The 25,829-nt window shown below is 42.8% G+C and overlaps 1 protein-coding gene across 2 annotated transcripts in view; it reads left to right on the forward strand.

The window, feature by feature from the left end:
• The window catches only part of lrrc73 (leucine rich repeat containing 73), a 38,299-nt gene extending 12,900 nt beyond the window's left edge, over positions 1 to 25,399 (forward strand). The window contains exons 2-6 of one of the 2 annotated variants that reach the window (XM_043687370.2): positions 742 to 902; positions 7,386 to 7,508; positions 13,219 to 13,319; positions 17,151 to 17,340; positions 24,839 to 25,399. In XM_043687370.2, the coding sequence (XP_043543305.1) occupies positions 742 to 902; positions 7,386 to 7,508; positions 13,219 to 13,319; positions 17,151 to 17,340; positions 24,839 to 24,909 (646 nt within the window). In that variant the 3' untranslated portion in view covers positions 24,910 to 25,399. The remainder of the gene's footprint in view (positions 1 to 741; positions 903 to 7,385; positions 7,509 to 13,218; positions 13,320 to 17,150; positions 17,341 to 24,838) is intronic. The other variant, XM_087976585.1, reaches the window with a different exon arrangement.
• The last annotated feature ends 430 nt before the right edge of the window (positions 25,400 to 25,829 follow it).

The following is a 25,829-nucleotide window of genomic DNA, read 5'->3' on the forward strand; positions in this document are numbered from 1 at the left end:
GGCTGGTGCCATGGGTCATGTCCTGAGATGCTGTGAGATCCTAAGCAACCTGGAGACACTTCGCAGCTAGTAGCTGGCTAATGTCAACAGGTACCAATTCCGATTTCCATGTCAAGGTTTCTGAAAGTCTGGCTTGTTTGGTAAGATAGGAAGCTGAATATTGATGAGCCAAGTTGCCGCATTGAAAAGGCATCTAACAAATAAAATGCCCCTTAATTGGCAGCTCGCCATTGCCTAATTAGAAACACCACTCAGCGAAAGTATACAAGATGGAGTGAGGTGCACTCGATACAAGGTAGACCTCACTAGACTTCTCATCCAATTCTACCACAAATCGCTCCATAGTCCACACCATTCAGATCCATGTAAGATTCTACAGTCTGTTTTTAATTCTGGCTAGATGACCTGTCACCTTTATACAGCAGGTTACACTGTTTTTCAAGTATTGTAAATCAAGCTGAAGTTCAAAGTTGGCAGGTTTGAGCTCTTCATGGGTTACCTTACGTTTGTCCCTACACTGATTCTATACTGTCTCCCATGAAAAGAGTTCCATTTCCTATACAATTCCAATACCTCCCCTAATTCAATAATTTTTTTCTCTTTGATTCTGGCTGTTATATTTTCTGGGGTTTTTTCCCATAATAACATTCTTCCATTGTCAGATATTGTATGCAAATAAATTTTGTGCTACCTGTGCTTTTTTGCTATGCCAGATAACCCATGCCCTTTTCATTCTGATAGTCTCCATGGTACTCCCCTAACTGATTCTGGACTGGCTATACTGAACCCTGTCCTATCCCTGCATCCCTCCCTGATATCACTGGATCTTGGAGACTGTATTCTGGGAGATGAAGGAATGAATCTCATCTGTGGAATGTTGCCGCCGGACGGGGCAAAGTCAGGTATATGTTTTATGTAATATTTGTTCTGAGTAACACCATCAGGCTGTAGAAATAAGGGCCAAACTTTTGGCTTAACACACCTTAGGCAGCACATGCAGTGGTTTGTCTGATAAATTTACCTTATGATGTGGTCTCTCGTTAAATATCTATATTAGCTATTCTTAGAAAGCGTAGTATAAAGGGACACTTCCACTGGTTCCAAGATCTTGTGGCTGCTCTCTAATGATGAGGAATTCTGGGATAGCATCATTAGAGCTGAGTGTTTTGAGAAAAGTCTTTGGTTGTGCAGATTTATGGGATAGTTTCTTGCCCAAATTTCCCTTTGACTAATCTCTGGAGGTGTGTAAAATTATAGAATCCTATTATTAATCTCAAAGCAGATCACAAATTAATTATCATGATGATGCATTTGGCAACTGGGGGAATTTGGTGATGTGAGGCAGAGGGTGCATTCTTCCCTTACAAAACAAAATTGGCCCAAGAGAAGGAGAAAATTAGCAAGTCCCAATAGTTGAAGCTTAGAGGCATTAATTAATTGGAAAATTGCATGTGTCACTCTGCATTTTAAGATGGACAAATGAGGAAAACCAGGGAAATATATACTAGTTAGCTCAGTATCTTTGGTGGGGAAATTGTTGGAGTCTATAATCAAGGTCAGAGTAACTGAATACCTCAAAAATGGTCAGTTAATCAGGGAGAACCAGCATAGAATCATGATAAGTAGGTCTTGCCCAACAACGATCATTGAATTTTTTGAAGAAGTAGCTAAGGTACTGGATAGAGAAATGTTTATGGATGTTGTTTATATGGACTCCCAGAGGCATTTGATTAAATCCCTCACAAGACACTGTTAATTAAGGTAGAAGCCCATACAATTGAAGACAAATTATTAACATGCCTGGGAAATTAGTTGAGTGGCAGGTGACAGAAAATAGGAATAATGTGTAGGTACTCATACTGGTAGGATGTGACTAGTGGTGTCCCACAGGGATCTGTATTAGGGCCTCAATTATTCATACTATATTTTAACAATTTGGAAAATGTCATAGGGTGTCATATTTCAAAATCTGAAGACAATGCAAAGTTAGGTGGCATTGTAGACACTGTAGACAAAAGCATAAAATTACAAAGGGATATTGATAGACTAGATGAATGCTCAAAACTGTGGCAGATAGATTTCAATGTAACCAGGTGTGAGAAACTCCATTTTGGGCTGAAGAGAGGTACTTTCTAGTTGGTATGAAGTTAAGTAGATTGGATGTCCAAACAGACATGAGTGTTCAGCTGCATAGATTTTTAAAATGCCACAAACAGTAGCAGAAATAATCAAGAAAGCTAATGGAATGCCGGCCTTTGAGGATGTGGTGCCAATCAAGCAGACTGCTTTGTCTGAGATGGTGTCAAGCTTCTTGGGTGTTTTGGGCCTGGGGTGTATTACACCACACTCCTGACTTGGGCCTTGTAGATGATGGACAGGTTTTGGGGAATCAGAAGATGAGTTACTCAGCACAGCATTCAAAGCTTCAAAACCGCTCTTGCAACCACTGCGTTTATGTGGTGATTCCAGTTGAATTTCTGGTCTATGGTAACCTCAGGATGTCATTAGTGGAGGGATTCAGTGATGGTAATATCATTGAATGTCAAGGGTGGGGTGGTTAATTGTCTCTTATTGGAGATGACCATTTTTGAGGCCACTTATCAAATCAAGCCTGGATAATGCCCATGTCTTGTTCCATTTGAACATGGACTGCTTCACAACCTGAAGATTCGTAAATGGTACTGAACATTGTGCAATCATCAACAACATCACCACTTCTGACCTTATGATGAAGGAAAGGTTATTGAAAATGGGCGGCCTGTTAGTCTGTAATGAGCTCAGGAGCTGAGTGATCCTGGTGGAACCCAATCTGGGAGTCACTGAGTAGGTTACTGCTGAACAAGTGCTGTGTCATTCCATCACTTTACTGAAGAATGAGAATAGACGTTAATAGGAATTGGCCGGGTTGGATTTGTCCTCCTTTCTGCATACAGGACATAATTGGGCAACTTTCCACATTGTCAGATAGATGCCAGTGTTGTAACTGTACTGGAACAGCTTGGCTAGAGGAGCAACAAGCTCTGGAGCACAAGCCTTCACTACTTTTGCCAGAATGTTGTCAGGACCCTTGCAGTATCCTTGCCTTCAACCATTTTTTGATATCACATGGAGTGAGTGAATTGGCTGAAGACTGGTAGCTATAATGCTAGGGACCACTGGAAGAGGCCAAGATGGATCATCCACTCGGCACTTCAGACTGAAGATTGCTGCAAAAGCACTGATGTGTTGGGCTCTCCCATCATTGAGGATGGAGATAGTTGTGGAAACTCCTCCTCTTCTAATGAGTTGTTTAATCACTCACCACTATTCATGACTGAATGTAGTAGGACTGCAGAGCTTAGATCTGATCCATTAGGGTAATTTAGTTCTGACTATCACTTGTTGTTCATACTGTCTGGCATGTAAGTACTCACCAGGTTATCACCTCATTTTCAGGTGTGCCTGGTGCTGCACCTGGCATGCCTTCCTATACTCTCCATTGAACCAAGGTTGATCCCATGACTTGATGATAATGGTTGAGTGGGAGACATGCCAGGCTATAAGGTTATAGACTGTGTTGAAGTACAATTCTGCTGCTTTTGATGGCCCATAATGCCTCATGAATGCCCAGTCTTGAGTTCCTAGATCTGATCGAAGTCTGTCCCATTTAGGCCAATGATAGTGCCATACAACACGATGGAGGTTATCCTCAAAGTGAAGGCGGGATTTTGTCTCCACCTCGACTATGCAATGGTCATACTTACTGATACTGTCATGGGCAGATGCATCTGCAGCTGGCAGATTGGTAAGGATGAGGTCAAATATATTTTTTCCTCTTGTTGCTTCCCTCACCCACGGCTGCAGGCCCAGTCTAGCAGAAATGTCCTTGAGGACCGTACCAGTTTGATCAGTAGTGCTGCTGTCAAGCTACTCTTGATTGTGGACTTTGAAATCCCACACCAGGAGTACATTTTATGCCCTTGCCACCCTCAGTGCTTCCTCCAAGTGTTGTTTAACATAGAGAAGTACTGATTCAATGGCTGAGGGAGGATGGTACGTGGTATTCAGCAGGAAGATTCCTTGCTTGTTTTGACCTGAAGCCATGAGACTCCATGGGATATGGAGTCAATCTTGAGGACTCCCAGCTCCCTCTTGATTGTATACCACTGTCCCACCACGTCTACTGGCTCCGTCCTGATTGTGAAACAGAGCATATCTAGAGATGGTGATTATGGTGTTTGGGACATTGCCTGTCTGGTCTGATTGCGTGAGAATGACAAATCAGGGCAGTTGGTTGTCTAGTCTGTGAGACACCTCACCTAATTTTGGCACTAATTTTGTTAATAAGAAGGATTTTGCAGGATCAACAGGGCTGTTTCTGCCATTATCTTTTCCAGTGCCTAGGTCAATGCCAGGTTTCATTTCTTTGTTGAAATTTCGTAGTAATTGGTACAACTGAATGGCTTGCTGTGCAACCGAGGGCAACCGAGAGTCAACCACATTGCTGTGAGTCTGGTGTCACATGTAGACCAGACCAGGTGAAGATAGCAGATTTCCTTCCCTGAAGCACATTAGTGAGCTGATGGCTTTTTTGTTTCTCCTGACAATCGACAATGGTTTCAAGGTCATCAATAGATTCTTAATTCCAGATATTGTTATTTTAATTCAGAGTCCGTTATCTGCCATGGCGGGATTTGAACTTGGGTCCCCAGAACATTATCTGAGTTCCTGCATTAATAATTCAGTGATAATATCACTAGGCCATCACCTCTCCATAATTTGCATTCTTGTTTTCAGGTCTTGCTGCACCTCCTCTTTCCCATCACCATTCAACTAATAATCTGCGATTTATTGCTACAAAAGTGGATAACCTAACATTTATCCCCATTATATTTCACCTGCCATACATTTGCCCCCTCACTTATCTTGTCCAAATCACACTGAAGTATCTCTACATCCTTCTCACAGTTTACTCTCCCACCCAGCTTGTCATCTGCAAACTTGAAGATATTACATTTAGTTCCCTATCAACATCATTAACATATGTTGTGAACAGCTGGAGTCCAAGCACTATCCCTGCGGTACCACGCTAATCACCATCTGACATGGGAAAAACAGTCAAGATTAGAGTGGTTCTGGAAAAGCACAGCAGGTCAGGCAGCATCCGAGGAGCAGGAAAATCGGCATTTCGGACAAAAGCCCTTCATCAGGAAGGAGACTGGGAGTTTAGGGGGTGGAGAGATAAATGGGAAGGGGGTGGGGCTGGGGAGAAGGTAGCTGAGAGGGCAATAGGTGGATGGAAGTGGGGGTAAAGGTGAAAGGTCGGAGAGGAGGGTGGAGTGGGTAGTTGGGAAGGAAGATTGACAGGTGGGACAAGTCATGAGGACAGTGCTGAGCTGGAAGGTTGGAACGGAGGTAAGGTGGGGGGAGGGGAAATGAGGAAACTGGTGAAGACCACTTTGATGCCATGGAGTTGAAGTGTTCTGAGGCAGAAGTGAGGTGTTCTTCCTCCAGGCGTCAGGTGGTAAGGGAGCAGCGATGGGGGAGGCCCAGGACCTACACCTCCTTGGCAGAGTGGCAGGAGGAGTTAAAATATTCGGCCACGGGGCAGTGGGGTTGATTGGTGTGGGTGTCCCGGAGATGTTCTCTGAAGCACTCTGCGAGAAGGTGTCCCGCATCAGGAGCAACAGATACAGTATATGACATGTGTGGAAGCACAGGTGAAGCTTTGATGGATGTGGAAGGCTCCTTTGGGACCTTTGACAGAGGTGAGGGGGGAGATGTGGGCACAGATTTTGCAATTCCTGCGGTGGCAGGGAAAGGTGCCAGAATGGGAGGGTGGGTTGTTGGAGGGCGTGGACCTGACCAGGTAGTTGCGGAGGGAATGGTCTTTGTGGAAGGCGGAAAGGGGTGGGGAGGGAAATATATCCCTGGTGGTGGGGTCTGTTTGGAGGTGGTGGAAATGTCGGTGGATAATGCGATTTATGCAGACGTTGGGGGTGTGGAAGGACCTTGACTCTAATCTCCAGCATCTGCAGTACCCACTTCTGCCATGGCAAAAACAGACGTGTTTATTCTGTTTGGCTACTAGTTCTCCATCCCTTGCATTTTAATTTTGTAAAGTACCTTATCGAAAGGCTGATGGAAGTCCAAGTAAACCACATCCACTGGCTTCTCCCTCATCAGCACTACTAATTACCGTTTCAGAAAAAAACTCCAGTAGATTTATAAAGCATGATTTTCCTTTCATAAATCTATGCTGACTTTGTCCAATCATGTCACCATTTTCCAGGTGCTCTGCTATTACAATGGACTCTAGCATTTTCCCAACCACTGATGTTGGGCTAACTCTTCTATAATTCCTTGTTTTCTCTCTACTGCTTATTCTAAATAGTAGCATTACATTAGCGAACCTTTAATTGAATAGTTGGGGAAAAAGAGATGTAACAAACATATAAATTAAGGCAAGAAAGGGAAGAATTTATTCAATCAACAACTCCTTTGTTTTTTATACAGAGCTTCCATAACATCTGCCCTCTTACTCCACCTCTGCTTCTGTCAATATGAAAGTATAAAAGTTGGCCTATTTTCCAACGTCTTTCAGTTTTGGAATTGAGTCATACCAGACTCGAAACACTAACTACATTTCTGTCTCCATAAATGCTGTCCGACCTGGTGAGTTTCTACAGCATTCTCAGTGTTGGTTTCAGATTTCCAGCATCCACAGTATTTTGCCTTTATTCAAGAGGCCGTATCAAATTCAGAATCAGCAACAAACTGAACTCTTTCAACTTCATAGAAATCTGGGAGCAGTATTACTTGATCAGGAATTGCTGGAAAAACTCTGCAGATCTGACAGCATCTATGGAGGCAAAATAACGTTAACAGTTTGGGTCTGATTACTCTTCTTCAGATTAAGGGATTTCTGATACCAGGAAGAGCCCTGGAGAGGTGATGATCTAATACTATTGTTACTTGACTATTAATTTGGAAACTCAGCTAATGTACAGGGACTTAGGTTCAAATCCTGCATGGCAGATAATAGCACTTGAATTCAATTTTTTTTAAAAGTATGTACTGAAGACCATGAAATCCCCCTATCATCAACATAAATACCATATGTCCCCAACCACTATCAGTCACATACTTTTGCCAGTTCCAGGGTTTTCTCAAGTATCTTGTCTCATTCAAGGAATTGCTTGACTTCAGGCTCAGGATGAGTGATTAGCCAGTGCATCTGAGACTGATGATGTATAAAAGTCATGCTATAAGAACGTAGAGCAGGTTTGGTGGACCTTTTGTATTTGCATGTTTCATATGTACGGTGTTCTGATTCATATTTATTTACATATTGTGCCTTGTGTGATGACATCACTCTTTTTGACTCAACTTCTGTTTTCTCTCAGGTCTGAAAGAGCTAACGCTGAGTGCTAATCCTGCAATTACAGTGAAGGGTTGGGCACGCCTGGCAATTGCAGTTGCCCACAGTTCTCAGCTTCGTGTCCTTAACTTGGATTATAATCCTTTAGGTGAGACTATGTGATACAGATGTAAATTAATTCAGTATTATTTTGAAGTTATTTTTAAAAATATCTTTTGAAATGTATCCACCTTTTCTGACTCTGGTTTGCTGTTAGTTGATGACCCAGGCCAGTTTTTATGGACAGGAAAGCCAGCACACGAGTGCAGCAGGTAATCAGGAAGGCCAAAGGAATGTTGGCCCTTATTTCTAAGGTATGGAGTATAACAGTAGGGAAGTCTTACTGCAACTGTTCGAGGTGCTGGTGAAATCACATCTGGAGTATTGTGAACAGTCTTTGTCCCCTTATTTAAAGGAAATTACTATTTCATTGGAGGCAGTTCAGAGAAGGTTTACTAGGATGATCCCTACTATGGAAGGATTGTCTTCCAAGCAAAGGCTAAACAGGTTAGGGCTCTACTCACTAGCATTAAGAAGAATGAGAGGTGATATCATTGAAACATATCTGATTCTTAAAGGGTTTGACAGAGTAAATGCTAACATGGGAGAGTCATAGAATCCCTACAGTGTGGAAACAGGCCATTAGGCCCAACTGGCCCTCTGAAAAATAACCCACCCAGACCCATTCCCCTAACTAATGCACCTCACCTGCACATTCCTGAACACTATGGGCAATTTAGCGTGGCCAATTCACCTAACCTGGACGTCTTTGGACTGTGGGAGGAAACTGGACCACCCAGAGGAAACCCACACAGACACCGGGAGAATGTGCAAACTCCACACAGACAGTCATCCAAGGCTGGAATTGAACCTGGGTCCCTGTTGCTGTGAGGCAGCAGTGCTAACCATTGAGCCAGGAGATTCCAGCCCTTAAGTTTGTGCAAGACCTCACCTAGACTGAGAACCTAGACATGGAAACCTTTACAGATTAAGGGTACAACTTCAGTTTCGGTCTGAAAGGAAAAGCAGCTGGTTCAGTTCCCTGCGATTGTAGTGAAAGGCTTGGGCCCAAGCTTGATGGGGAAAAGTTCTTTGGGAGAGATTTGTCGATATTGGCTCAACCTTTATCATTGAGAAAATGGCTGCCGGTGTGATGTCCTAGTGAAATCTTCCAGGAAGATGTCGGGAGTAGCGGAGTAGCCAGGCCATTTTGTATGTTGACCAGGAAGCAACTCCTCGATTCTGCAAGGCCTGCCCAGTGCCATTTACCTTACAGGCAAATGTGAAGGCTCGAAAGCGAAGGAATCATCAAGCCAATCCAGCTTGCAGAATGGGGAGCACCAATCATACCAATTGTGAAGCCCAACAGGTCGCTTCTTCTTTGTGGGGATTTTAAACAAACAGTAAATCATATTTTCCAGCTGATTACTGCTTTATCCTTCACAAAGTTGGATGTGAGCCACACTTTGTGCAATTGCATTTAGACCAGGGTTCCCAGAATAATTAATACCTTGCTATAATTAATACCCATAAGGGTTTGTACCAATATATGACACTGCCATTTGGGGTATTGTCAGCAGGTTCAATTTTTCAGTGAACAGTAGAGAACATCTTGCAAGGTCTAGCTCATGTCATTGTTCACCTAGATGATGTCCTGATAACAGGATAAACTAATAAGGAGCATTTAGAGAACTTGGAAAAAATCCTAAGACATTTTTCCAGAGCAGACTTACACCTAAGAAAGGAAGAATGTGTGTTCCACCACCTCCCCCCAAGTGACTAATGAGCTACCAGGCTGACAAGACTGGGTTACATCCATTGGAAGATAAAGTGAGGGCAATGAAAGGTGCTCTGGCTCCCTCATCTGTACAGGAGCTTTGGTCATTTCTTGGGCTGATAAATTATTATGGAAAGTTCATACATAATCTGGCCTCCATCCTTGCACCTGTGTATCAACTCGTAAAAAAAAGGGTCAGCCTTGCAAATGGTTGCATAGACAAGCCCTAGCTTTCAGTGAAGTAAAGAAACAGCTATCATCCTCTAAGGTGTTGGCACACTATGATGCCATGGGAGATCTGGTATTGACATGCACTTGTGGCATCAGAGTGGTCCAACGGAGGGCAATACCCAATAGCGTATGCGTCCAGGACTTTGGCTAATCCAGCATGGAAACATACCCAGACAGAGAAGGAGGGTTTGTTGGTCATATATGGAGTCAGTAAGTTCCATAAAAATGTGTGATTATCACAAACTCCTACTTTGTCTGCTTAAAGAGGACAAGGCAGTGTTGCCCATAGCTTCAGGCTGCATTCAGCTGTGGGCTCTCATGTTAAGTGCTTATAACCACAAATTAGAACACTGTCCAGTAGGCCAAGCACTGCAGAGTTGCTGATAGGTAGAAGACAATGCACTAGGTAAAGTCTGATCTTCCTGGACCTTTGGAATGCCAATGCCGGACACAAGGTTCTGTTAAGTAAGACAGCCAGTTTAATATAGGGAATGAAGCACGGTGTAAGAATCACGGAAGTGGCCCTGTATGGGTAATAGGCATGGTCAACACAAGATCTTGACCAGTGACTTATAATGTTTGGGTAGATGCAAGGGTCCTAATCAAGCATGTGGACCATGTGAAAGCTGTGTCTTCACAAATGGTGTGGAGCAAAATATGGCCTCCCTCTCAGAACAGTTGGAACAACTGCCAGAACCCGAGTTCAGAACACCGAGTTCTCTGCCAAGCGTTGTCAAATCTTCAGAATCAGAGATGGACATGACAAGTGTAAGTACCTGACGCCTTTACTACTAGAAGAGAGTGAAATTCTACTGAGGTGTGAGTGTCTCTGCCTCAAACTGAATTTGAAATTCTCTTATTCTATGATCACTCCTCTGTAGAGGTTGTTTTATTATGAGGTCATTACGCAATACCAAACCCAGAATAGCCTGCTCCCTGGTTGGTTCCACAACATTTTGCTCCAAGTGTCAATCTCAAATACATCCAATGAACGGTCCCTCAAGGCTACTCCTGCCACTTTGTATAATCCAGTCAATATGCAATTCCAAATGCATTTGTCCAAACAAGACCTGGACAATATGCAAACTTGGGCTGAAAAGTCACAAGTAATATTCATATCACATAGATGCCAGGCAACTATAGTCTCCAATGGGAAACAATCTAACCATTGCCCTTTGACATTCAATGGCATCACCATCACAGATTTCCCCCAGTGTCAACATCCTGGAGGTTATCATTGACCACAAACTCAACTGGACTAACCATATGAATACAGTGGCGACAAGAGCAGGTCAGACACTAGGAATATTGCAGCGGGTGACTCACCTCCTGACTCCCCAACACCTGTCCATCATCTACAAGGCACAAGTCAGCAGTATGATGGAATACTCCCCATGAGTACTTTGGATGAGAGTACTTCCAACAATACTCAAGAAGTTTGACACCATCCAAGACAAAGCAGCCCACTTGATGAACACTACTGAAGAAATTCACCAGGCCTCCACAAACAGCATCTTCCAAATCCATGACAACTTCCATCTAGAAGGACAAGGGCTGCAGATAATTGGCAACACCACCAGCTGCAATTTACTTTCCAAGACACTCGCTAACCTGTCTTGGAAATATATTTCTGGTCTTTAACTATTGCTGGGTCAAAATCCTGAAATTCTTTCTCCAGTGGCATTGTGGGTCAACCTACAGCCAATGAACAGCAGTGGTTCGAGAAGCTAGGGATAGGCAATACATGCTGGCCCAGCCAGCAATGCCCATGTCCCACAAGGAAAGAAAAAAAATACATATTAAAATTGTCCATGATTATTGCTATATTTTTTGTAGAACCCAATAATTCCTGGTTTATGCTTTGGCCCACCATAGACTACTGTTGGGAATCCATAAATTACTGACGCCAAAGACATATTTCCTTTGCTGTTAGTTACTTCTACTCAGACTGATTCTACATCTTGATCCCCAGTGCTAATATAATTTCTCTCTACTGTCCTGATCTCTTCCATTACCTCAAAAGGTTACATGCCTAGAAGTTGCATCATCTGAGCAAATTTATCCCATCAAGAATTTCAGTCGTACACAGTATGATGATGATGCTCCTTTAACAAGATTATGCAGTCCTTGGCTTTCTTTCAGAGAGGTCGTAAAAACAGCGATTCCGAAAAGTCTGGTTTTGGGTGGGTTTTAGGGCCAATTTGATTATAGCTAACAGAAACTGCCTCAGGCAAAGGCATTTAAGTTTTAAAAAAAACACTTGTACAATGAAAGGAGAGTGGCCAGTTCTCCCAGGTCAGCTTTTGTCTGGTTTGGTTTTTAGCAGTCTGGCTGTTCACTGAAAGCAGTGAGTTCAGTTTGAGGCTGCTGGTCCAGGGAATAGCTACATGGAAAAAGGTGTTCCATGCTGCCATCTCGCTCTCTCTCGCCTGTAAGACCCTGTGTTGATTTTACCTTTCATGCCAAGGGGTGCTAATGGGGATTGTTGCAAGTATTTGGAACAGCATCATTAAGTTGGAATAATCTGCTGGGTTTTCAGATAGGTTAGGTTATTCAGTATTTTGTTCTCTTTTGTTTGTATTTCATTCATTAACCTTGTAAATAAATTCTGTTTTGTTTAAAACTAAATGGTTTGACCAGCTGCATCTCTCCTAGAATATCCACATACACCTGCTTAAAACAACCAGCAAAGTTAGGGTCTGGGCTACTTTCTGGAAATGCTTTGAGGGGGTCTGGCCTGGTCCGTAACATACATCCTCACAGAATTGTTCCCGATCAGAAAACAAAGATATAGCCCTTTGTATTTACATTGGCTTTTCAAAGGAATTATTTTCTTTATTGCACTTCCTGGCCTTCTCCCATTAGCCCTGAACCTTCTTTCTTTTCAGATAACAATCCTATTCCCTGTTAAATGCCTTTATTGAACCTGCCCCCTCTCCTTGCACTCTGCAGCACTGCATTCAGATCCTAACCACTTGATACAAGAAAAGGCTTTCCTTGTTTCTTTTGTTTATTGCCTTAAATCTGTGCTTTCTCCCTCTTGATCCTTTTACTAGTGGGAAAGACTTGTTCCCCTCTAATCAATCTACTTACCTTATGATGTTGAATGCATCTGCCAACTCTCATCCTGACCTTCTTTACTCCAAGAAAACAGTGCCAATTTCCTGCCTTATGGAAGTAACTGAAGCTTCTCATTCATGGAACTATTTTCATGAATATTTTCTAGACTGTGTTTGGTACCTTAACATCCTTCCTCAACTATGGTTCCCCAAACTGTCTCAGTGCTCTAGTTAAGGCTACGCCAGTGTTCTATTTATGTTTATCATAATGTTCTTGCTTCAGTACTCTGGGCCTCAGTTAACAAAACATTCAATGCTACATGACCATAAGGTCATAATATGTAGGGGCACATGTAGGCCATTCAGCCCACTGAGTCTGTTCTACCAATCAATGCGATAATGGCTGATCTGATGATCCTTCCTTTCTACCTTAAACCCATGTGTGTGTTCTAATCATTGATTACACATTCTCAACTACTTTAATGGAAAGTGAAAAATTCAGTGATTTAATTTCTTTATTTGTCTGTAAGAATGTATCAACGTGATTGGCTGCTTGCCTGCATGATGACATCACTAATACTGAACACCTGAAAACAAACACTTGCAATTGTCAAGTTCAAACTATGCCCTTTGTGGGCAGCTTTCTAAGAAGTTGATGGTGAGTGCATCACTTCACTATTGACTACAAAATCCAATCAATGGTATTTCTTCCCTTGATTCCCAGGTTCTAGCCTGTGTTTACTCTTCTGCAGGTGACCACATTGCAGGGATGTTAGCAGTTGCTGTGGCTTCTAGTCGGACCCTAGAAGTGGTGGATCTGGAGGGGACAGGCCTTACGAATCAGTCAGCTCAGGTATGCGGGCACCTGTATTTATTCAATACTTGTATGCAAGCTGTAAATGAGCTGTTTATCCAATCTAGCCTCTTCCCTATGCATAGCAACAATATCAAGCATCATTTAAATCAGAATTATGCCTTTTAGTTTTACATGGTGCCCTTTACTCAGTGGAAACATGGAGTAACAGTTGGAACTTCTCCACTGACAGCTGGGTGTTTGCAAATAATGCCAATGGTGACACAGACATACCTTCGTTACTTATCCACTTCAAGTTTTCATAATACTCCATACACTGAACTATACAGTTACTTAATCTTTTTGGATCATACCAGCAGTTTCTATTTCAATTCAGTAGCTAAATAGTTGTCATGAATATTTTGCCGATAATTCTATATATTTTTGCTGCTATATTTTGACTGGCACAAATGGATTTCCTAATGAAACTTTCCAAATCTAAGGTGTTTGGAAGGATTACAGGGATATCAAGAGGTACATTCTGTGCACACAGTCAGCAGATTCAATGTGAGGACACTGAGCCAAAGTGTGACTTGGATTGAATTTGAAGTTTGGAATTAGGTTCATGTGTTGCCAGTATTTGTAGAAAGTGTAAGTACCATGCCAGAGTTTGCGGTTAACCTAGAGGAAGCAATGAAAGTTTGAAGAGAGCGCGGAGTGATTCTGTGGGTTCAGTGGATTAAAAACAATTCCGCTTGTGACGTAAGAGGAATGAAAGTTAGAAATTGGTGAGCATTTCCCTTCTCTTATCTAAATTAAAGAACCTTAAAGCAATAACATTAACTGAAACAATAATAAGAATATACAAACAAGTATGACTGCAGACATTAATTAAACTTTAATTCAAAAAGAATAAGGAAGACAGGGCAGATGATGAGTTGCAGTTATGGAAAGTAATATTTAATGGACAACAGTTTGATCCACAACTACTCCGTCTACAGTAAGTATCACCAGATTGAGAGCTTTGCTGCAAGTTAATAAGCTGATGTTCCCATATATTTTCTGCCCTTGTACTTCAAAAAGATAGTGATCATGTAGTTGAAAGTTGCAGATAAAGTACCCTTGTTGATTTACAGCAGTGCAACTTATAGACAGTAGAGTATATTGCCACTGCACAAGGTCCAAGGGATGAATGGTGAAGATGGTTGACGATCTGTCAATCAACAGGACTGTTTTGTCCTGGTTGGTGTTGAGCTTCATGAGTGTTATTAGCCGCACTCCTCCAGGCAAGTGGAATGTATTTCAAGAGAAGAGATAACAGCAAGTAAGTTACTTGCTGCAGGTGTCCTAGCCTTTAACCTGCTACAGTATTTATAATGCTTGTTCAGTTCAGTTTCTGGTCAATGGTATGCCCTATTGATAGTGTGGGAATTCAGTGATGGTAATGTCATTGAAGGTCAGGAGATAGTGGTTAGATTGTCTGTTATTGGACACAGACATTGCCTGGTAGTCATGTAGCACGAGTGCCACTTGCCACTAACCAGCTGAAGCCAAGATATTATTCATATCTTGCTGCATAGACACAGACCGCATCGTATCTAAGGCATCATGAATGGTGGTAAGCATTGTGCAGTCATCAGAAAACCTCCCCATTTCAGTCCTTATAGTGGTCATTAATGAAGCAGCTGAAGATGGTTGGGCCAAGGGTATGGTTTTGTTTCCACTGATTCCCATTCCAGTTTTTCTCAAGCTCTTTGATATTTTGTTTGGTCAAATATCATATTGATGTCAAGGGCAGTCACTCTTCCCTCTTCTCTGCCTTCACCTGACAAAAGAGCAGTGCTTTAAAAGCTTGTGATTTCAAATAAACCTGTTGGACTCTAACTCTTCTGACTTTGCCCACCCCAGTCCAACACTGGCACCTCCACATCTTTTCTCATCTCTGCAATTCAACAAGGAGGGCAGTGGCAGAGTAGTACTGTCAGAACTCTAGGCCCACCATAGCAGATGGTGAAATTTAAATTCACTAAAATCAGGAATGAAAAGGTAGTTTGATTTTACCAGGTAACTATTTATTTTTTTTCAAAAGTTCATTTATGACCTGCTCTCATTAGTCAAAACGTGTGGCACTGAAAAAGCACAGCAGGTCAGGTAGCATCTGAGGAGCAGGAGAGTGGACGTTTTGAGCATATGTGCTACGCATGTGCTACACATGACTCCTGACCTTCAGACGATGTATGGTTCACTCTCAACTGCCTTCTGAATTGGCAGGGCATGAAAATAAATGCTAGTCATACCAGTGATACCTACACTCCATTAAAATGGCCCTATAATCATCATTTGGAGCACTTCATAGCCCTCATGACTTTCTTTCATGGAAGGCAATTCTCTGTTGCAACGGATGTTTACTTTTAATTCAATGTCCTGGATTTCTGCACTTAGATTAGATTCCCTACAGTGAGGAAACAGGCCCTTTGGCCCAACCAGTCCACACTGACCCTCTGAAGAATAACCCACCCAGACCCATTTCCCTCTAGGTGATGCACTGAACACTATGGGTAATTTAGCATGGCCAATTCGCCTAACCTGCGCATCTTTGGACTGTGGGAGGAAACCGGAGCACCCAGAGGAAACCCACGCAGACACAGGGAGAATGTGCAAACTCCACGCAAACAGTCGCCCAATGCTGGAATCGAACCTGGGTCCCTGGTGCTGTGAGGCAGCAGTGTTAGCCACTAAGCCACTGTGCCACCCTGCAATTGTCTGAATATTCTTAAAGCTATAAAGTCTTTAAAGCTATAAATGTTTAGTGTTGTTCCTGGTTCCACTGACATCTCACAGTTGTTACTTGGTAGTGTGAGTCAACAGTACCTACCACTGATCACAAAGTCATATTTGGTACAGAATGTCAACTGCTGGCAGTTTGCAGCTGGGGTAGAGTGCTGCCACTAACTGAGTTTTAACAAGAATGATTGCTTACCTTTGTCCTATGGTATAGTGGTAGTATTCTCACCTCTGGACCAGAAAGTCTAGGATCAAGTCAAGATCTGATGGACACAGAGGCATTTCTAATAAGAATTTATTGCATGTTAGCAATCAGGTACAAGTTACTATATAAGGTAATCTTTGTTACTGATGTATGGGGAAACCTGTGGATTTAGGTCACCAATCCATAAGGTCCTTCACTGTTCTGCCAAGCCAGCGTGATGGCACGAGATGAAGAGGATCTTAATGCAGTCTTCAACATTAACCCTTTTAGTATCAGACACAGGCATGATGGCTTAATGATTGGCTCCTATGCTGTTCATCTTTGAACTAGAAAGGGCATTATTTAAGTATTTTATATTAATTTAAGACATTGGTCGAGATTTAACAAATGAAGTATTTCAACTCAATGGGATTTTTTGTGCCAGTAAAGATTCAACAGAATCTAAATCTACATTTTACAATGGTTACAAGAAGGAAGTCTAATTAGCTACTGTTTTTGACTTAAATTCATACTTCAGAAATTCAACTCAGGAATTAAGTGACAAATTATGGTATTCAGAACTATTCTGAAGAAGGGTCACTGGATTTGAAACATTCACTCTGTTTTCTCTCCACAGATGCTGCCAGATCTGCAGAGTTTCTCCAGCAATTTCTGTTTAGTTTCAGATTTCCAGCATCTATAGTTCTTGGCTTTATTGACTCTGATCCCCAATGCTTCCCAGGGTCTGGTTGAAAACTTCTAACCTATAAGGTGTGGCGGGACATACTCAGTGAGGCATTGAAATTGCTGTATGGAAGTGGGTATTGTTCATGATAAGTTTGGGCTGTCATGTTATTTTGTAAAATAGTACAGTGAGATTCCCTCCCAGATCAATAATTCTGAATTTGTTTTGTCCCTCTCAGATATTTCTGGACATGGTAGAGAATTATCCCACCTCATTACGGACGCTCATCCTAGCAGAAAATAATATCAGCTTGGAACTCCAGCAGCAAATCTCTGATCTACTTTCTGAGGGAGAGGAAGAGGAGGAAAATGAGAATGAAGGGCAAGAAGATGCAGAAAGACAAAAGGAAATCTGGATTGCTCAGAGCAGTGAGGAAATGTGCTTAAATATGTGTCAGCTATTGTGGGTGTGGGGTACATCAAGCCAAAGACCTGTTACACATATCTCTGACATCAGAAGGAGTAGATGTAGCAGACAGAATCTATGACTGTCACAGATGGGAATGGATTCTGATGAGTACCCAACATGTCACTGTTCTGACATGTATGCGAGAGAGTATGGTAATCCATTAGAGTCACTGCATTAGCTCAAAGAAACACACTTTTGAATGTTTCTCAGAGATATGGTTAGGTGCTAAACAAGTACAAATTTTTCTTCCTTGGTGGTCTAAAGTCTAAAGACTGTAGCAACTAACAGCAGGAGGAAGCCACTTTGCCTTCAAGTCTGCCCCTCCATTCTGTAGATTATGGCTGACCTTCCACAAGCCTCAGTTCCTACTTGGTGCCAGCTCTTTATAGGCCCCAAATCCCTGATTTATCAAAAATTATTTTACCCATCTTCAAATGATTTCAGTGATCTAGCTTCCTCAACTCTCTGAGATGGAAAATTCCAATTGTTCACTACCCTCTTAAGAGAAGAAATCTATTTATATCTCAGTTGTAGGTGTTTCTTTATTCTCTAACAGTGCCCCAGTTCAAGACTCCCCAACTAGTGGAACCATTTTCTCAACATCTATCCACTCAAGGCCTTCTTCCCAATAGTTAAAAATCACACAACACCAGGTTATAGTCCAACAGGTTTAATTGGAAGCACACTAGCTTTCGGAGCGATGCTCCTTCATCAGGTGAAGGAGCGTCGCTCCGAAAGCTAGTGTGCTTCCAATTAAACCTGTTGGACTATAACCTGGTGTTTTGTGATTTTTAACTTTGTACACCCCAGTCCAACACCGGCATCTCCGAATCATTCTTCCCAATAATCAGCCTACTGATTCTCTTTTGAACTGCCTCCAATTCCAGTGTAATTTTTTTCGATACAGAGACCAAAACTGGATGCAGTTCTCCAGGTACAGACTCATCAACACCCTGCACATTTATAACAAGATTTCCTTTTTATTGGTGGGTGCAACACGAGCTGCGTTGGCTGGCCAGCAGTTATTGCCCGCTCCTACTTGCCCTTAAGAACCTGGTGGTGAGCTTCCTTCTGGAAATGCTGCAGTCCCTGTGCTGTAGGTGGACCCGCAATTCCCTTTTGGAAGGAATTCCAGGATTTTGACAGAACGACACTGAAGGAACAGTGATATATTTCCAAGTCAGGATGGAGTAGACTGATAGGGTGGTAATTTGCCAGGTTAGATTTGTCCTGTTTTTCTGTGTACGGGACATACCTGGACAATTTTCCAGGTTGGGTAGATGACAGTGTTGTAGCTATACTGGAACAGTTTGGCTAGGGGAGTGGCATGTTTTGGAGCACAAACCTTCACTTCTGTGGCCGCAATATTGTCAGGGTTTTTCAGTATCCAGTGTCATTCCTTGATATCATGTGGAGTGAATCAAATTGGTTGAAGACTGTCATCTGTGATGCTGGGGACCACTGGAGAAGGTAGACCATCCACTGAAGAAGGCCAAGATAAATCATCCACTCAGCACTTCTGGCTGAAGATCACTGCAAACGTTTCAGCCTTTTGCTTTCATATGTAAGCTGGAAGATAGTGGCCAAAGTGAAAGTCTTAGAAAATGAAGATGGAGAAAAAGTAATGGAGAGTCAGGAAGTGGGAGAGAAGTTGAACAAATACGTTGTATCAGTTTTCATACTAAATAATCAAGGGGCTAATGTGGGTGAAGAAACATCACAATAACAACAGCTTGAGAAAAAGTACAAGGGAAACCAATGGGGCTAAAGTCTAATAAGTTGCCATGGCTTGATTTTAAAATAAATAGCCACAAAGATAGTTTTAATAATCTTCCTGGAATCATAGAATCATAAAGATGTACAACATGGAAACAGACACTTCGGTCCACCCGTCCATGCCGACCGGATATCCCAAACCAATCTCGTCCCACCTGCCAGCACCCGGCCCATATCCCTCCAATATTCCAACAGTGGCCTAACCAATGTCCTGTACAGCCACAACATGACCTCCCAACTCCTGTACTCAATACTCTGACCAATAAAGGGAGGCATACCAAATGCCTTCTTCACTAACCTATCTACCTGCGATTCAAAGAGCTATGAACCTGCACTCCAAGGTCTCTTTGTTCAGCAACACTCCCTAGGACCTTACCATTAAGTGTACAAGCCCTACTAAGATTTGCTTTCCCAAAATGCAGCACCTTGCATTTATCTGAATTAAACTCCATCTGCCACTTCTCAGCCCATTGGCCCATTTCGTCAAGATCCTGTTGTAATCTGAGGTAACCTTCTTTGCTGTCCACTACACCTCCAATTTTGGTGTCATCTGCAAACTTACTAACTGTACCTCTTATGATTGCATCCAAATCATTTATGTAAATGACAAAAAGTAGAGGACCCAGCACTGATCCTTGTGGCACTCCACTGGTCACAGGCCTCCAGTCTGAAAATCAACTCTCCACCACCACCCTCTGTCTTCTACCTTTGAGCCAGTTCTGTATCCAAATGGCTCGTTCTCCCTGTATTCTGTGAGATCTAACCTTGCTAATCAGTCTCCCATGGGGAACCTTGTCGAATGTCTTACTGAAGTCCATATAGACCATGTCCAGCACTCTGCCCTCATCAATCCTCTTTAGGAAAATATGCAAAAAGAATAAAAAGGAAGTGTACTATCTTCAAGCTAAGAGATTGCAGAGCTCTGAGTTCAGCAGGATCTGGGTGTTCCCATGTTGAATTGCAAAGAAGTTAATATTCAGGGAAGGCAAGTATTTAGGAAAGCTAATAGACTGTTATAATTTATCACAAGGGGAATTGAATACAAAAGTGGGATGATTATGCTTCAGACATACTGTACAGGGCAGTGATGAGACTACATAGAGCCACGCAGCACAGAAACAGACCTTGTAGTCCAACTCATCTGCACTGTTCTTGTACACCAGTCAATGAAGGTAAGCATGCAGGTACAGCAGGTAGTGAAGAAGGCTAATAGCATGCTGGCCTTCATAACAAGAGGAATTGAGTATAGAAGCAAAGAGGTGCTTCTGCAGCTGTACAGGGCCCTGGTGAGACCACACCTGGAGTACTGTGTGCAGTTCTGGTCTCCAAATTTGAGGAAAGACATTCTGGCTATTGAGGGAGTGCAGCGTAGGTTCACGAGGTCAATTCCTGGAATGGCGGGATTACCTTACACTGAAAGACTGAAGCGACTGGGCTTGTATACCCTTGAGTTTAGAAGACTGAGAGGGGATCTGATTGAGACGTATAAGATTATGAAAGGATTGGACACTCTGGCAGCAGGAAACATGCTGATGGGTGAGTGCCGAACCAGAGGACACAGCTTAAAAATACGGGGTAGACCATTTCGGACAGAGATGAGGAGAAACCTCTTCACCCAGAGAGTGGTGGCTGTGTGGAATGCTCTGCCCCAGAGGGCAGTGGAGGCCCAGTCTCTGGATTCATTTAAGAAAGAGTTGGATAGAGCTCTCAAAGATTGTGGAATCAAGGGTTATGGAGATAAGGCAGGAACAAGATATTGATTAGGATTGATCAGCCATGATCATATTAAAGCAGTGCAGGCTCGAAGGGCTGAATGGCCTACTCCTGCACCTATTGTCTATTGTCTACCAACCAGACATCCCAATTTGACTTAGTCCCATTTGGCATCATTTGGCCCAAAGGAGAAAGTGAGGACTGCAGATGCTGGAGATCAGAGTCGAGAGGGTGGTGCTGGAAAAGCACAGCAGGTCAGGCAGCTTCCGAGGAGCAAATGTCGAAGCACCAGACTCTCGATCATCAATTGGCCCATATTCCTGTAAACCCTTCCCATTGATATAAACATTCAGATAGGTCCCCTCTCACCTTAAAGCTATGCCCTCTAGTTTTGCATTACCCCACTCTCACAAAAAGACTTGGGCTATTCACTCGATTCATGTCCCTAAAAGATCTAAAAGATCACCCCTTCAATTCCAATGATCCAGAGAAAAAAGCCCAGTCTATTCAGTCTCTCCCTATAACTCAAAAAATCCTCCAGTCCCGGCAACATCCTTGTAAATTTTTTCTTCACTCTCATAAATTAAACAACATCTAAAATCTGTCTCAGTGTGGCATTATATTTCGCTTGGAGGTCAATGGGGATGGGTGGTACATTTCACTGGCTTGATTTATAGACCTTTGACCTAAAAGGATGGTGACTAAAGCTATTGGAGACCAACCAACTCTGGACTACTGTGCACAGTATTAGTCACCAAATTTAAGAAAGGATATAAATGTATTGGAGGCAGTTCAGAGAAAGTTTGCCATATTAGTTCCTTGAATGGTCGAGTTTTCTTGTGAGGAATGGTTGGACAGGTATCAGCTGGGGTTCAGAACATCAAGAAGTGACTTGATTAAAACATATAAACTCCTGAAGAGTCTTGACAGGGTAGATGTGGCAGCTGGTGACTCATGAAGTTCCACAGGGGTCAGTGTTGGGACCACAACTATTCATGTTACACATTGACAATCTGGATGAAGGAACTGAGGGCATTGTTGCTAAGTTTGCAAATGATACAAAGATAGGTAGTGTTGGAGAAGCAGGGAGGCTGCAGAAAGATGTAGACACACCAGCCAAACGGGCAAAGAAGTGGCAGATGGAATACAATGTGGCAAAATGTGAGGGTATACATTTCAGGAGAAAGAAATAGAGGCATAGACTATTTTCTAAAAGAGGAAAGACTTTGGATATCGAAAGCACAAAGGGACTTCAGAGTCCTAGTTCAGGATTCTCTTAAGGTTCCCCAGGATCTGATCAGGTGTACCCTAGAATTCTGTGGGAAGCTAGGGAAGTGATTGCTGGGCCTCTTGCTGAGATATTTGTATCATCGATAGTAACAGGTGAAGTGCTGAAAGACTGGAGGTTGGCTAACGTGGTGCCACTGTTTAAGAAGGGTGATAAGGACAAGCCAGGGAACTATAGACCAGTGAGCCTGACCTCAGTGGTGGGCAAGTTGTTGGAGGGAATCCTGAGGGGCAGGATGTACATGTATTTGGAAAGGCAAGGGATAGTCAACATGGCTTTGTGCATGGGAAATCATGTCTCACAAACTTGATTCCGTTTTTTGAAGAAGTAACAAAGAGGATTGATGAACGCAGAGTGGTGGACGTGATCTATATGGACTTCAGTAAGGCATTCGACAAGGTTCTCCATGGGAGACTGGTTAGCAAGATTAGATCCCATGGAATACAGGGAGAACCAGCCATTTGCATACAGAACTGGCTCAAAGGTAGAACACAGAGGGTGGTGGTGGAGGGTTGCTTTTCAGACTGGAGGCCTGTGACCAGTGGAGTTCCATAAGGATCGGTGCTGGGTCCTCTACTTTTCATTATTTATATACACGATTTGGATGAGAGCATAAGAGATATAGTTAATACGTTTGCTGATAACACCAAAATTGGAGGTGTAGTAGACTGCGAAGAAGGTTACCTCAGATTACAATAGGGTCTTGATCAGATGGGCCAATGGGCTGAGAAGTGGCAGATGGAGTTTAATTTGATAATTGCGAGGTGCTGTATTTTGGGAAAGCAAATCTTAGCAGGACTTATACACTTAATGGTAAGGTCCTAGGGCATGTTACTGAACAAAGAGACCTTGAGTGCAAGTTCATAGCTCCTTGAAAGTGGAGTCGCAGGTAGATAGGATAGTAAAGAAGGCGTTTGGTATGCTTTCCTTTATTGATCAGAGTATTGAGTACAGGAGTTAGGAGGTCATGTTGCAGCTGTACAGGACATTGGTTAGGCCACTGTTGGAATTTTGCATGCAAGTCTGGTCTCCTTCCTATTGGAAAGATGTTGTGAAACTTGAAAGAGTTCAGAAAAGATTTCCGTGTTGTATATCCTGCCAGAGTTGGAGGATTTGAGCTATAGGGAGAAGTTGTATAGGCTGAGGCTGTTTTCCCTGGAACATCGGAGGCTGAGGGGTGACCTTATAGAGGTTTACAAAATTATGAGGGTCATGGATAGGGTAAATAGACAAAGTCTCTTCCCTGGGATGGGGGAGTTCAGAACTAGAGGGCATGGTTTAGGGTGAGAGGGGAAAGATATAAAAGAGACCTAAGGGGCAACTTTTTCATGCAGAGGGTGGTACGTGTATGGAATGAGCTGCCAGAGGAAGTGGTGGAGGCTGATACAATTGCAACATTTAAGAGGCATTTGGGTGGGTATATGAATAGGAAGAGTTTGGAGGGATATGGGCCGGGTGCTGGCAGGTGGGACTAGGTTGGGTTGGGATATCTGGTCAGCATGGACAAGTTGGACCGAAGGGTCTATTTCCGTGTTGTATATCTCTATGACTCTATGATTCTATAAGAAGCAGTTTCATCTGGTGGTTAAGAAGGCAAATGCAATGTTAGCAATTATTTCCAAGTGCTCAAAAGCAGAAGCAGAGAGGTGCCGCTGAGGCTTTGTATGGCTCTGATTAGACTGCATTTGGAACATTGTGAACAATTTTGGGCCTTGTACCCAAGGAAGGATTTGTTGGCATTGGAGGGGGGCCCAGAGGAGGTTTATAAGAATGAGCTCAGGGATGAAGGGCTCATCGTATGAGGAGCGGTTGAGGACTCTGGGTCTGTAATCGATTGAGTTTAGAAGGAGGTTGAGGAAATTGATTGAAACTTACAGAATAGTCTGGATAGGGTGGACATGGAGATGTTTCCACTAGTAGGAGAGACTAGGATCCAAGGGGACAGTATCAGAGCAGAGGGAAGGCCCTTTAGAACTGAAAATGGTGAATCTGTGGAACTCATTGCTGCAGAGGGTTGTGGAGGACAAATCTTTGAATGCATTCAGGAGAGCAATAGATAGGTTCTGGATTAGTAAGGGGATCGAGGGTTATGGGGAAAAGGCAGGAAAATAGGGTTGAGAGACACATCAGCCATAATCAAATAGCAGTGCCAATTCAATGGGCCAAATGGCCTAATCCTGCTCTTATATCTTTTGGTCTTTATTATGCTTACTTAAGCATTGCCACATTTTTTACTGGCAGAGCATTTCACAAAGTGTGCACGCACAGGACTTTCCACATATGCTGTGTGAACCTTTCAGGGCTGTCAGCCAGTCTCATTCCAATTATGCCTGAAACGTCGATTCTCCTGCTCCTCAGATGCTGCCTGAGCAGCTGTGCTTTTCCAGCAACACACTCTTGACTTCGGGGGTATCAGGAGACGTAGCAACTTTATTATTTATTATTTATTATTTGTCTGAAGCAAACTTGTATGGTTTAATGAAGCTGCCAGCCTGGTGTTGACACTGAGGCTGCAGTGCAGCAGGAAGTGCACCCTTTAGTATTGGAACACAGATAAATGCAGCAACTTAAACAGTACTGTGCTGATTCAAAGAATAAGCTTCACTTAAAAAGTCTGAGGTGTCGTTTTGTTCAGAGTTCTGCATTACCTGCTCTGACTGCAGCTATCTCTTTGTCTACAGATCTGGAATCACAGGCTATCCTCATGTCAACACACCTTGAAGATTCATTGCTGGCAGAAACAGAAATGTGACAGCAGATGTTGGATCCCTACTGTCGTGGGATGTACTGCTCTACCATTCACCCCTGTCTTTAGGTGCTGCTGTTGGAACTGATTGGATCATTTACAGCTATAACCCCTGTGTGACACTGACCCTACAAGCACTGGAGGGGAACCTCCAATCACCTCACATCATGCCACTTTATATTTGTGTTTATTTATTTTAACAACTTAATTTAGTCTATATCACAATAGTCATTGCACTGAAAATGTAGTGAATTTTGTAAAGCACTGAAGGTATTTGATGTGATAATGCACAGAGCTATGGACGAACGAATGAATGAAGAGCATGGACTCAATGGGTCAGGTGGCCTTCTGTGAAGCAGATTATAAAGGGCCTGGCATTAGCTCAGTTGTCTTTACCCAAGTTGATAACTGTGCTGTCTTTGAAATAAGCAGGTCAGAAAATCTCACAAAAGTTAATATTTCCATAATGTTTTGTCAGTAAAAATTATTGACTGGATTAGTGAAGTGCCTAATTCTTATTCTCTTCGATTGACTTCACATGAGACAAAGTGACAATAAAACAACTGAACTAGCAGGAAAATCAAATCCTTCTCAATCCAACAAAGTTTATCTTTCCATCTCCCATATAATGTAGGTGAGATACGAGGAAATAAAGTTGATTCTTATTGGATTAACAGGAACTGTACCAATAATATCCGAGTAGAATGGGCCTTTCATGAAACACAACACTGGGAGCAGCATCCAGCGGAGAGGTCACTCTAAGGCTGTGTTGACTGCAGTAGGGAGGCTGGTTATTCTGCAGGAAGTGGTTCATCACTTCATTCCCCAGATCTTTAGCTGAAATTAGGAGGGAGATGAGAAGCCCCTCACAGGCATTGCACAGAGCCCTGTCACTGGCATTGCTCAGGAACCCCACACAGGCATTG

The sequence above is a fragment of the Chiloscyllium plagiosum genome, unplaced genomic scaffold (genome assembly GCF_037043375.1).
Source record: "Chiloscyllium plagiosum isolate Xiang-an unplaced genomic scaffold, Cpla_swu_hap1 HiC_scaffold_3, whole genome shotgun sequence".
NCBI classification, from domain to species: Eukaryota; Metazoa; Chordata; class Chondrichthyes; order Orectolobiformes; family Hemiscylliidae; genus Chiloscyllium; species Chiloscyllium plagiosum.